A 14,317-nucleotide genomic window follows, 5' to 3' on the forward strand; every position below is an offset into this window, starting at 1 on the left:
CTGTCGGATAAGCAGCGAGCGATACACAACATGGTGTGACAGGAAGTGCTGCACGCTCACTTGGGCGCTGTCTAAACACCAAAGCAGGAACATGGACATGTGATGTCAACACTGCAGTGGTGGCTGCATCTCACAAGTGACATAGAAATCAAAATAATACAAGGTATTTTACAAAAGGACGTGTCACATATAAGATGTGCATGCATAAGGAGTACCTGTATGCTGGTGTGTTTGCAGCTGGGGTCAGTCTGTGTGTTCACTGTACAAGGAGCGGACAGAGGCCTTTGCTCTGCAGCTTTTCACTGACACACATTCTTAGGTTTTGCAGTTTAGGGGAAATGGGGCCACACTCTGTTGTGACGTGCATTGCAGAGCTACAGGAGAACTCCAACACTAAGCAGATGAGCACACAAACAAAATGGAGTCTGGAAACACAGCAGAGTAGGGAGCAGTGGAGGAAACCAGAGAAGGGGAAGCAGGAAAGGAACAGAAAAACAGATGTCATACAATGATAAAGGGCCAGTTCATCCAAATGTTCTCAGTCACCTTTGGTAGTGTAAAACCATGCAGATAGATTGAGTTTCATTTATCCAGGTTTTGCTTAGCCTAGTGAAGCAACACAGTGCATAAAATAAGCACAGTGCTGATGTTAGATGCTTCGGACCACAGTGTTAAACTATATATCTTTAAATGTTACAATTACGGCTGAAAATGACAAAAGAAATTAACATGTTTGCCGATTTTAGTATCTTCGCAATTGTAATCAGTTGCCAGCTCTCTCCCCAGAAGTGACTGTTGTTGTTAGTGCGACGTCACGCTGATTCGGTCTGCACAGTAGCGGAGAGTGGAATTTTGTTTGCTGAGCTCACAACGTTTAAAATTGATTTTAAAAAACATCGATAGCAGCATCTTTTTTTTTCCCTCAGATACTTTGTCCCTGTTACTTCTACAGTTGTGAAAACAGTTGACAGTGTGTCTGTGGATTATACAGAGTAACAGGCACTGTTTCTCTAAAGAGGTTGCTGTTGAATATTTTAATTGCAAAGCTCCAATGCTCTGAGCATGATAAACGATGAAAGATGAAACCAGGGCAGGTAAAATCCAAACTGTCTGCATAGCAAGAGGGAATGTTTTATTTTAATTTGAGTGAAGTGACCCTATAAGTGTGACTGTATGTGTAAATAAATCAGAACCACATTCATCTTAAAGTTTAAAAAGCAGACCTTCACAAACAACATTCTGCATTTTACCTCAAGTGACAGTTGGTCAGATTTCACAGGAAATCTGTTGCTGCTTGTCACCATGAAGAATTGCTTTGTGCCATGAAGCAAGCAATGATTTTTTTTTTTTTTTTAATATCTCCAGAGCACATATACTTTTTGAATTCTACTTGCCTCGCTACAGGATTCTCCTCTTCCTCTCTCCTGGTCCTTCTCAGTTATTCTTCATTTTTCTCATCACTTTTCAACCCTTCATCCAGAAACAGAACATGGGACTTCGTTCCACTTGTGCGGTGGTGACAGCTGCCTTGGATACAGCTGCACCAATGTGGTGTTTTTCCATTGCGAATCACAAACACCTGCACACACACCTACACTTACAAACATAGCTTCCCTGAAGACTTGGAGGGGCAAGGAGCCCATTAGTGACCTTATTTCTCCAGGTTTCGAGAAGATACCATTTTACTTATTTTGACAGAAAGGAATTTTGGCGGCTCCTCTGTTTGAGTGAGCATCTATGTGGAATGGTCTTTAAAACTACACCATTTTGTGTAGGCAACTTAAAGCTACAGTTGGTAAATTAATGCCTTATTTGCTGAAACTGTCACTATATTCTGAAAGAAATACATGTGACAGACAGTCTGTGGAAAAAAATCCATGTCCCACCTCCTTTTCCTGCTGATTCTAATGGCATTCACCAGAGTCTACGGTGGTGCACTGAAAACAACCAGTCAGGGCCGAGGAGTCTCTAAAGCAGCTGTCAGTCATGTCAGTCACTTCTGGTGTTCAGTCAAACTGTCACCACTGATCAAATATGAATCAAGACTCTGTCTCTCCATCATCTATTTCTCACCTCAGATGTTTGCAGAAAAATATTTTAGTGTACTATTTAGCTGTAAAATGAGAACATTTGTGACCTGGACCGCTGAAAGCAGTTAACCGTTTCCAACATGGCAGCTGGTACTGAGTACTCAGGACCTAGCACTGCCCGAAAGCTGGACCAACTTTCTCGTTTTACAGGTAAACAGTACACTAAAATATATTTATTCAAACAATAGAGACGAAAAAGAGGCAATGCAGTAACAGAATCCTGATTTGTTCTTGAACAGGGCTGCCTAGCTTGACAGTTTGTCCGCAGTTCATGAGCAGTGATTGACAGCTGCTTTAGAGACTCCTCAGCTCTGATTGGTTGTTTTCATTCACATGCAGTAAGGCCATTAAAAGCGCTACAAAGCAATGAAGTTAGCAGAAGTGTATGATTTTTTTTTTTACAGATTATCTGTCTCATCTAATGCTGTGTGAAGTGACAGTTTCAACAAATATGAAACAAGCAAATTTTTTTTATAAAAATTACCAACTGTAGCTTTAAGTCCAGTATTGTACTCTATATAATACATTTTATTACATCAAAATCAGCTGTCTTGTCTGTCTCATGAATAATCACATTTGCTGTGGAGCAAAAACAAGCACTCAAAAGCACTAAAGGTGAATACATGCTTTTGTTTGATTCTCTAGTATTTGAACATCTAGAGAGATTATTTATATTTCTTATGTGTCCCAGGATTGTAGGACATTTAAAATGGCCCTCGTTGAAGGAATTAATTAGACACCCGCACACAAGGACACACTCAAGCTCAAGGTTAATTATGAAAGGGGGGAAAACCCCTTTGAAGTCCCTCATCTCAGGACCTGTGCTGTTACGATAATGAGTGCTCATTTAGAAGGATGAAATATTAAAACACTTGCAGCGACCATTTTAACCTTTATTCTGCTTGATAATGAAACAATTTCACAGACAAATTTACATTTTTTTTGTTTTGAACATACAAATCCATGTAAATCTGTACATACCAATTTAGGGATGTACAATACAAGACATGTAGAACAATATTATATTACAGTATCTTTCAAAACAGATGTTTGAGATGAACTGAAGCTTTGGCAATATTTGAAACAGACTTAGTTGTCACTGTCTGATCAGGTTTATGGTCATGGTTAGGTTACACTGACGACGCTTAGACAGCTGTGGCAAAGCCAACACGGTTGTTGGTGCGATCGTAGACAGAGTAGTACTCCCTGAGGAACACGTCTCCAAAGATCCACAGGGGCTGGCCATTGCGAGAGGGCAGGTAGGTGGGTGTGATGCCCACTGAGCAGAACTGGTATCCATTCTGGTAGTGCTGGAGGTGGAGACGGGAGATTGGAAATGTTTATAACATTGCACCCACAAATAAAAAAATATAGCTCCCACATAAAGGCACGAACACACACACACACACACACACACACACACACACACACATACACATACATGCTTATGCTATGCACGCATGTAGTAACTTACCTGAATGATGTAAGCAGAGGGAGACAGAGGGAAATTAATGCCGCTGATATAAAAGCTGAGAGTCGGCAGGTTGTTGGCCTGGCTGCAGTCCACCGTGTACTGGAGATCAAGACAACAAAGAGAGGGACAGTTTGAGAGGGACAGAAACTCAGACCAACACAAGCTGGCCCAATTTGTACATTGTTTCATTACACTCTTGCTTCTCTTTTGATGCACAGGTTTGATTTTTGACCTTGGCGTCCACTGCTCATAATAACTTTAAAATAGTGCAGCCTGCTGACCAGAGCTGCAGCTTTATGAGGAGTAATAATCATAGCTTACTTTCCTACTGCTTCATTTTGAGAGCGTGTCTGTCTGTGTTTCCATTTGTCTTACCATGCCATACTGGCTCTGTTGGGCTCCAATGGCCTGCATGATGTAACCCAGAAGCTGGCCTGGGGCTGTCAGCGTGGAGGTTCCAGTGTCCACAATGGCCTGGCAGCCCTGAGAGCACCAGCCATTCTGTCGACCGTTGATCTCGAATCTGCAAGGCACCACACATGCCAAAAGTTGTTTACAACACAAAATAATCACTAATAAATAATTACTAATCTCTGAAATGCCTTGTAACGATCAGATTATTTGACTTTTCATGTTGATGAAATGTTGAAAAGCACAGACCCCTCAATGCCGATCTGCCAGTAGGTCTCAGAGGTGACAGGCGTCCAGTAGATCTGGCCCTGGTACAAGCTGTTGTCCACTTCTCCAAAAGAGAGCATGCTGCCCTCCTGTCCTCCCCTAAACCAGACCAAACACCAAAATTTAGCTGTAAGCTCTCCATGTGAATATACAGTAATATCTAAGTAGCAGTATGTCCCTTATGATTCTGTATGTTTTACAGCACCTAATAGAAGTCTTGTGTCAGTTATACCTGGACAGGTAGAAAGCGAAAATGTTGGAACTCAGCAGGTTTTGATTAATCATGTTGTCCATGACGGGAGTCTCTCCTCCGGCTGAGATGGTTGGATAGGACAGGCCGAGGATGCCATCAAACTTGGCCACCACGAAGGTCTGACCAGGCTCGTCTGTGCTCAGACCAATCTCTTGGTTAGGAATCTCAATGCCGCCGACCTAAAGGTCCAAAACCAACCAATATAGTTATGAGTAAGAAGCAAAGTTATTGACTGTATTAATATGTGTTCAGCCTACATGACTGTAGACAGCAGCATCAATAAATACAAATGGGATTGACCTCTGTTAATTAAACAAATTAGCAAAAGTATTCTTCTAGTTCTACATTTTTCTGTAATACTGAAATGATCTTATACAGAGAATTGTCTCTGTATAAATAGACATATATTTTCTTAAGTTTTAACACACATAAACAGGAAACTCCTGCCCTAATATTTTTGTATTAACACTTTGCAACATAATGCAACTCTGGTCACACCTATGTCAGGTATATTTTAACTGTGAGTCATCACTAATAGAGGTGATATTGAAAATGTCTGTTTTCAGGTAGATCTCTCAGTCTCGGTACCTAAGATTCAGCTCAGTCAAAAAACTGTATAGAAACAACTGATGTAGCCACTGTGGCGTCACCCACTGGTTTGTGGACTCCTGCTTGAAACCCTTGAGTCTGCTATTTTGGCTGTCACTGCCTTAGTTTTTTGGAGTGACCATATGTGGACGAGGGTGTGGAGCTGACTAATGGACTGTTATGATGCCTAGCAGACAGACTGTTACTCAAAGCGACCACGCCTTTAATTATGTGCAACTTTAAGCCATAATAAAATGTAAACGGGTGAGTTATATCAAAATTTGTCCCTAAACATGTTTATTTCTGCAGTGATGTTGTCTATTGGGATTGACTTGCTTTTGGAGCAAGCCTCAAGTGGCCATTTGAGGAACTGCAGTTTTTCACTGGCTTCATGTTTCAGCCCCAGAGGTTGCTGCTTGGTCCGGTCTAGTGTTTTATTTAACTGATGTACAGTGTTTGTTTGGTGGGTTTGACTCACATTGACAGTGTCATATCCAAAGACTCCATAGAGGCTTCCAGCTCCGTAGGGCAGGTAGAAGGACTGTCCCTTGCGAGAGTAGGTAGAGGACTGGCTGGGGTTGAACTTCGTGTGTGTGTCTGTGGATGGCATAGGTCAGGATTATCTGTAGAGCCACTACCACAAACACGTCCTTACGCCTTGCAGAGCCTTTTGACATACTGATAATTCACTTGATTAGAGAAATCATGAGCTGAATTTTAGCTTATACAGATGCTTCCCAAAGACCCAGAAATGTTTAGTAGCATGCCTGTAATTACACTAAAACTCTAAATCCCATGTATGTACAATATGTAATCTCTTGGAAACAAGATGACAGGCTCAGCATGCTTGGCCTATATCAGCCTTAAGTCCTCTGGAGAAGTTCTCCACATGCAAATATGTTCTGGAGAGTGTGGCAGATGAGAGATTTTGTCGTATAAAGCCTGTCGGTTTGTACTCACTGCAGGCCTCAGTGTTACAGTAGATGGAGTCCACCCACAGGTTGGCAGAGCCGGTGTCAAACAGCACCTGGAAGGACTGGGGGGGTGTTCCAATACTGATGGCGCCATAGTAGGTGGTCTGGGAAAAAACATTGAAAGTACAAACCCATCAGTCAGTTAATGCTTTCGTCAAAACGTTGTGTACAGTATGGAAGAGTGCCTTTAACCTAGGATTCCTTACATCAGCATAGTTATTGATGTACATGTTGGCAGAGCCATAGAACTCATCAGGCTGGTACTTGCGTGCCGGATCCTGGTAAGGCAGCTCGATGCCTTTCTCTCTCAGCGCCTCACGCATAGACTTGTTCTTATGCAGAGGGATCCTGAGGAAACAAAAGCACATTTATTTCAGTTATGATTTTTTCTGGCTTTCAGTTTCAGTCACTTTAGCAAAGGACCTTCAAAATTTTGCTTTCTGATAAAAAAAAGATCACAAAACACAAAACCGGCGCAGCAATGAGAAATATAAAGAGATAGTTTCTTTACTTGACGATTCCCTCTGCGAGCACTGCACAGACCAAAACAGCCACAAGATACTTCATGATCCCTCCGGTACGCACAGCACTTCTGGATGGATACAACTCTGCTTGGATCTGAGCACACTTTATATACACATGTCTTGGCCCTTATCAGCCAGAGTGTTATCAAAACTTAAGTCATATCAGTTCAGTCAGGGTGACCCTCAGAGCCTTAGAGGATTTATAGTACATACTTAATTTGCACATCTAACACTGATTAAATACACACCACCTTCTGTGATAGCCACACTCCACCAATACAGCCAAAAACTTCTAAAATCAACACATTATAAAACAATGACATGATAAGATGTAAGATGTTATCCATTTGGGCATTTTAATATGGCACTTTAAGTAAAATACTTAACTCTTATTTAATGTTCCATGATCCTAAATGTAGCACAGATAAATATTGCGTGTTCTACAGGAAAATAAATAACATATGTAGGAATAAGTTTTAATCTAACAGTGATAAATGTGATGTATTTTTTCCCCGTCTTTTAGAAATGGATTCTGAGTACTGAACTTTGACTTTGAGTTTGCATTATGAATTAATTTTGAGCAATTTGGAATAACAGTTTTCTGTTGTTTCCCCTGAAATCGTCTGCGTACTGTTGGAAATCCTCAAGCTGCAGCTTTGGTACAGTTTTATCCAATTAGATTTACATATCAGCAGCAAGGTCAAGCTTAATAGCTTGTGCGGAACTACACCTTTCCACAAATAAAAAAAATGATATCAAGACTTTGGTATCAGCAGCACTTTAAACACACAGTTTTATCAGAACCGTTTGTGCCGTTCAGCTTATCATACCTTTTAATATTGTTTACATTTGATAGCTTTTGTCCTTTGATAAAATCAAGATTTTATGTTTTGAGTCCTTGTTTTTTAAAAAATCAGACATTTATGTAACTTTAATAGCTTTAAAAAAAAACAATAAATGTTGGCATTATATATTTCTGCAAACCACAGATATGAAACATCTGTACATTGTTATGTTGCAGATATGCTATGTTTTCTTTAACAATGCTGTGGTTTCGGTGTGGCTATTTTTAGGCAAAAAACCCCACTTGGTTGTGGTTAGGAAAAGATCTTGTTCTGGCTTGAAATACCCGGTTTTGGTGGCACAATCACAGCTGGAAGTGCTGCTGATATCTTATTAAAAAATGTGATTTTGTTGTTTGTTGATCTCAAACAGTGGTTGGCAGCTTGGCAGCCATCTTGTCTTGCTCTCACGCCATCCCCTCCACTCCCTGATGGCAAAGTCAGCTCATATTCATGTAACCAGAACTATGTCACTTTAGAACAGGCAACTGGGCTGAGTTAAAATTAAAGTTTGTTTATGCCCATAAATTGATTTTTTTTTGTGCTTCGACTGAGCTATATTAATAGAATAGAGGCCTACAACAGGCCACAATCATTTCACACAAGTAATTCTTCTCAACAACTGCCATGATTAGCTTTGTATTTTCCCGACTGTTTTCTGTCAGTAGCATCTTGTTGTACATTAAATCAGACCAGTGGCATGGGGGTACTCTGATTACACTGACTTTGTCATGACCCCCTATGTTATACTTTTAGATGGATCAGCACGTCCTTATTTCCTCCATGGGACCAATGACATTGTGTGGACGGGACCCTATGACGTGATGTAAGCTCGCATCCGTACGTAATATCTGAAGTGTCCTTTTCTTGGTAGGAAAACTGCAATGCAGCATTTTCTTCAACACATAGCAAGCTAACTGCTGTAGAGTTGAGAGCCTGCTGAAACTAATGGGGCAAAGATGAGACAGAGCCTAATCAAGAAAACTTCCAATGCCACAGCTCATTACAGAGACATATACTCTTCCCTGCTGTAGTGTGGTGCTGCTGTAAATAGAAGTTCAGAAACTGTGGTGTAAGACGCAACTGCCAACAATTCACTTCCGACTCTGTTTATAACATCCACAGCTCATACGATAAAATGAAAAAAATTCAGCCAACTCAATTTCAAATATTGGCATTTATTCGCAGTACTGTAGGTGTTGCTGTTGTCATCCTGCACCACTGAAATGTGTCACACCTTGTTAGTGTGGATTTTCAAGGAAGAGAGCGAGAGGACGTGGGCGTGTGGCTGCCTGTGTGCAGTATATGTGCATGAGACCCAGATAGATGGTGACAGGCCATGAGTTAGAGCAGGTTTCCCCTCCAACAGGGCTCAGTGTGTGGGCATAAATCAATGAGAAATTCCCTTCTGGAGAGCCCGCCGATCAAACAGGCATATTGCAGGTACAGCACTGGTGTTCTCACAACATGTAGTGAATATGCTGTCTCTCATGTGTTTCCAGGCCAGCCCATGACATCAGCCTGGAGGAGTTTGATGATGAGGATCTCTCTGAAATCACAGATGACTGCGGGATTGGACTCAACTACGACTCTGATCCATATGAGAAGGTGGGGCTCTCCTTCATTGTTAATGCTTTTATTGAAATTTGACCAATGCTTTGTGTCTCAGATATGTAAAAATGCAAATTTCCAGCCCAGATAGCAACGTGTCATATATGTAAAACATGTTTACAGTAGTTTGTTTCACTTTCTATTAACTGTGAATATTATAGCACTTGTAATCTAGTTGGAATTATGTATATTTTTCTGTTTTCTGACAAATGTTCCAATGAGTTTATAGTCAAACAGCTCCTCTGCAGTTGCTTTGACAACCTGCAGGTACGACCCTGTCTCACCCCCAACTACTCAAATACCGACACTTGGTCAGTGGCCCTAGGTGTCAGACACTGAGGCACGGCGGCACTCTTTAGTGGCAGGATAAGATGAACCAGGCGGCAGCATTTTGTGATTCATTAATTCATTTATTCCTTTTCTTTAACCGCTTATCCTGTTAGGGGTTGCAGTGGGGCTGGAGTCTACCCCAGCTGACACTGGGCAAGAGGTTGCCAGACTATCACAGGGCTGACACATAAGTCCTGTTTCCACCAAACACTTTCAGTATGGTACCTTTGGAACCAAAAGTACCCTTCAGACATGGTACTTAGACCCTGGCGTTTCCACTGCAAACCATACTCTTAAATGTGGGCAGAATTGTTGCCACTCACTGCTCCGTCCAGCACTATGCGACCCTTTTCTTCTCTCCAAGTGAGGATTAGAATATATGCAGTTCACATAACCCGGCCAAAATTAATACACATTAATGCTTGTAGATCCACTCATTACTAAGAGTGTATGTCATATAAAAACTTAAGTAATGGTCAAAGTTGTCATATGGAATATTTATGGTGTGTTGATTGATTCACGTCGTGATCTCATGCATTGAGTAACTTCAAGTGACCATTCCACCTTAAAAGTTGCCAGCAGTCGCTCCAGTGAATTAAGTTATTTTTTTCTCAGACTCCAGCTGCTGTGAGAGGCAACTGAACATCCTTTGATTTTATAGTTACAGTTTACTTATAAAACTCTCCACCGTATGAACAGTGGTTATATGAGCCTCAAAACCAGCCACAACTCAGCCCTGAGCAGAGTGACTGTCTGCTACTGACAAACGGACGCCCTGAGCAGAGTGACTGTCTGCTACTGACAAACGGACTGCAGTGTTCACAGCTCCACCTTTTAGTACCAGATCTGTGTGCTAGGTACCCCAACAGAGGGGTGACCAAAAATGGGGACGGTTCGGAACGGTTCCATTGGTACCATCCACAACTTTTCATCGTGGAAATGGGAAAAAAGCGTACTGAACTGAGCTGAACTATACCGCACTGCTCGGTGGAAACGGGGCTATAGAGACAGACACCATTCATACTCACATTCACACCTACGGCCAATTTATAGTCACCAATTAACCTGATGTGCATGTCTTTGGACTGAGGGATGAAGCCGGAGAACCTGGAGAAAACCCACGCTGACACTGGGAGAATACGCAAACTCCACACAGAAGGGCTCCCCACCCCGGGTTCAAAGCAGGAGCCCTCTTGCTGTGAAGGGACAATGCTAACCACTGTTCCACCGTACCACCCAAAATGGGTCAAACTAATTCAGACAAACATTTGGTTTCACCTGGGAGCCTTCTGTTAGTGTCTCATGTGACACCAAAATTCAATCAAGTGATTTTAACAATGACGTAGTGTGCTGGTACGTACAGAATACTTAGTTCAAGCCAAACCATGTTTTTTTTCTGAACCTAACCACATGCTTTTGTTGCCTAAACCTAAGGAAGTAAACCTAAAAAAATTTTTTTAACCTACGTCTTATTGTGACAAACACTGTATGCATTTAAAGAGGAGAAACTGTACATTTCCTGTGAAAACAGAAATTTATTTTGAAAAGAGACCATGCATGTAAAGAGTGTAAATTGACAAGGCTTCCCTGAACATCCAAAACAGATATGGGAGGGGTACCTTTCGCATCATATTTTGATGTGTAGAGCCACTGACCAAGCTTCGGTATCTGACGAGAATGTGTGAGAACTTGTTGGCAGGTAGCACAGGTAGAAAAATGGCAAGCACAGTGACAGGAGAGAGGCATGTAAGAATGAACTTAAACGTGTATTTAAGGTGATAGATAGATAGATAGATAGATAGATAGATCTTGGTTTGCCGAGCTTTTTAGTGTAGAGACCTGCTTATTTGCATATAGCTGTCTTATGTAAGCATCTCTGTAGCTCTGGATTTTGATCTAAGCTACCTAGCTTACCAGCATTGCAGTCATCACAGTAATGATCATAAGCCTCAGATACCCATATCATAATACCAGGGACAAAATGAGAAACATGAATAGCTTTGGTGAACGCAGTGAATCCTTCTGCGTGTACTCTGATAACATACCGGACCTGAGCAAACCATATACGTTGAATGAATTCCTCGGCATACAATAGAAATTCTAAGTAGCACTTCCACTAAGCGTCTGATTCGAGTGACTGTGTTGTGAAGTATATGCAAATAATTGAGTCATTAGCTGTATCATCCCACATGTCCGACCAGCTTAGACCTTAATTACACAATTTCCAAGAAGTATTATCTCATATCCTCTCTTTCTCCCTTTCTGTCTTTCTCGCTCTCTCCATCCTGTGGGATGTAAATGTTTTATGCTGGTGGCGTGGAGCCACGGCTGCAGCAGAGGGTGGGTGACCCAGTGCAGTTTGCTGCTATGCAGAGACAACCTCCTTCCCTCCCTCCCTCCCTCCCTCCCTCCCTCCCTCCCATGTGTCTTCCCTTCCCTCCCTGCTATGCAGAGTGTTGCTCGGAGACAGAGCTCAGATTCCCTCCTCCCTTGTTCTCCACCACCTCTACACTCCCTATCCCCCCCTTAAAGCTGTGCTTCCCTCACTTTCTCCCTCTCTCCTCTCCCTTCCTGCCGAGGTGGCTGGGAACGGGGATTTAGCTCAGGGATGGTTGGTTCTGAGGGTTAAGCTCTCGGCATAAATCTGTGCGAGATATTTTGCTTCCTCCACTTTAATCCACCGACAAAACACATTATGGATAGCAAGCAAAGCCCTTCTGTAACAAAGCTGTGTTTGCGTAGCGTGTGAGGAGACTCCAGAGAAAGAGAGACTTTTTTTTTTCCCTGTGCCAGGGAGGTCATACAGTAGTAAACCATACATACAATCTTCCTCATCTCACACACATCAGACACATAGCAGCGGCCCTGACTGCTCACTTCACAAACAAGAAAGCGCAGGGCACAGACAGTGTCGGCCCTTGTTACGTTACATCATTGCCCAGAGGAAGTAATCTTGCTGACATGGGATGGATAGGACACACACCCAGTTGCCCTCTGGGTGTGTGCGTGTCCATTTAAATAACAGAGGATGAAAGGCGAGACAGAGAATGTCGTGCACAGGGTTTCTCACATGGTATTTGATTTTGCCTGCATCAGAAAGGGTGGGTGGGTGTCAGCTCATCATCATCAGCAGTCCCTCCCTCGTGCACCGCACTCTGCTGATGAGAAGAGAGGCTTCTGTTTTTTATGTCAGTATGATTCAGCCATATTGGGCAGCATGTCTTTGATGTTTAGAAAGAACAGCCAATCTTAACAGTGAGATGATCCTCCGGCCCCAATCCCCAGCTCTGATTAATTCCGATTTGTTATAGGGTTCAGGTCTTAATCTGCGTAACCCTTTAGATCAGTACTTAGCCTTTGTGACAGGAGCACACACACATACATGTGAACAAAACCAAACAGAGACACACACGATGCCTCAAAATATCTTCATTCGGAGCTGAAGGAAGGCAATTAAAGATCGTTCACATGGGTTTGCTATCAATGTCTGATTTTATATCTCTGAGGAAATGGTAATTGCTGGCCAAATGCCACAATGCTATAGCGTTTCTGGCTCAGGCTGTCCTTTCCTACTATCCATGATGTCAGAGGGGATTAGGTTTGACAATGTGTTTTCAACCGTGGGATTTGTTTTTTTGCCATGACCTTTAATTTTTTGAATCCAGCATATCAATATAACTAGGAGGGAATCCACATCAGAGGGAGCCCCTCCCTTTTTTTTGTCTCTGAATCTTCCCTCTGAGTCCCACACACACATACGCCCTGCTGCTTTCTGCCTCGTCTCGCCCCTGATTCTTCACTTCCTGTCTCTCTAACATCCATCTCTGTCTCTCCAGAGCCCTGATTGAACACCATGAGCACATGCATAATTCAGTATGTGACAGAGCAATGGTGTCTGTGTCTCAGCTGTGGTGCTAGTTTAAAATGTGGAAATGGAGAGATACAGTGATAGATGGAGGCCATCACTCACTGGGTGGTCTCCATTAATGGGAGGCTAATCGACATCTGTCATACGCTCCGGCACAAAATTCATCCAGATTAAGAGCTACATTTGGTAAAGGGGCTTTACTTGGGCACACATGCACCCACACAGAGACAAAATTTATACTGTCCTTGTAAAAATGAAACAATTGGAGGAGACAGTGATTATGACGGTATAGCTACATTTATAATCAAGATGTGAGCTAAAGCCTAGATGCAATAAATCATCTCCCTTTTTCATTACTCTATCTCTCAGCGACATGCGGGACTACTGGCATCTCGGCCAACATTACTGTCTTGAAAAGGCTGCGGTGCACTTATTTTTTAAGTGAAGGTAGCGAAGGTAGTGGTATCATGTGAAAGTAGGCAACCTAAGGCATCCACTGGGGGAACTGCCCATTGGTCCAACGGCCCATTGGTCCGACAGCCCATTGGTCCGACCATATTAAACCCATTGTTCCGAAGTCCATTCCGAAATCATCATGATGCCCTGTGGTTAAGGTCTGGTTAGGTTTAGGCACAAAAACCACTTGGTTAGGGTCAGGAAAAGATCATGGTGTGGGTTAAAATGAAAAAGAAAGTGGCAAATACATAAGCTATGAGCCTGCTTCGCCTCAAGCCTTTCTCAGCTGACCCAGAGCCGGTCGCGGCACACCATCAAGGCAGAAATACGTCCTGCCGGGAGCTGTTCAGCACTGCCGACCGTCGGACTAATGGGATGTTGGACCAATGGGCTGTCGGACCAATGACATGGACCCTCCACTGGTACCAACCATGTCATGCTTGCTTGCCAAGAAGGGAGCTAAATAAAGCTTTAACGTTAGGGAAAATTTTCGCGAGGGGAAAACTGGCATAGCCATTTTCAAAGGGGTCCCTTAAAATCTTACCTCAAGATATCTGGATGAAAATGGGTTCTATGGGTACCCACCAGTCTCTTCTTTACAGACATGCCCATTTTATGCTAATCCAAGC

General features: G+C 42.5%; 2 protein-coding genes across 3 annotated transcripts in view; one reads left to right on the top strand and one right to left on the bottom strand.

Annotated features, from left to right (window-relative positions):
* Positions 1 to 14,317, top strand: part of mapk8ip2 (mitogen-activated protein kinase 8 interacting protein 2) — a 37,866-nt gene that overhangs the window by 6,813 nt on the left and 16,736 nt on the right. For both annotated transcript variants that reach the window (XM_050073919.1, XM_050073920.1), the window contains exon 2: positions 8,926 to 9,031. In XM_050073919.1, coding sequence (XP_049929876.1) covers positions 8,926 to 9,031 — 106 coding nt within the window. The remainder of the gene's footprint in view (positions 1 to 8,925; positions 9,032 to 14,317) is intronic.
* LOC126408398 (gastricsin-like) lies at positions 3,163 to 6,628 on the bottom strand. The gene is made up of 9 exons (XM_050073927.1): positions 6,569 to 6,628; positions 6,264 to 6,405; positions 6,044 to 6,161; positions 5,562 to 5,680; positions 4,475 to 4,674; positions 4,225 to 4,341; positions 3,940 to 4,087; positions 3,565 to 3,663; positions 3,163 to 3,400 (listed from the first exon to the last, which is right to left on the bottom strand). Exons 1-9 carry the CDS (start codon positions 6,622 to 6,624, stop codon positions 3,236 to 3,238), a joined length of 1,164 nt encoding a protein of 387 aa, XP_049929884.1. The 5' UTR covers positions 6,625 to 6,628; the 3' UTR covers positions 3,163 to 3,235.

Source organism: Epinephelus moara, chromosome 20 (genome assembly GCF_006386435.1).
Source record: "Epinephelus moara isolate mb chromosome 20, YSFRI_EMoa_1.0, whole genome shotgun sequence".
Lineage (NCBI taxonomy): Eukaryota > Metazoa > Chordata > Actinopteri > Perciformes > Serranidae > Epinephelus > Epinephelus moara.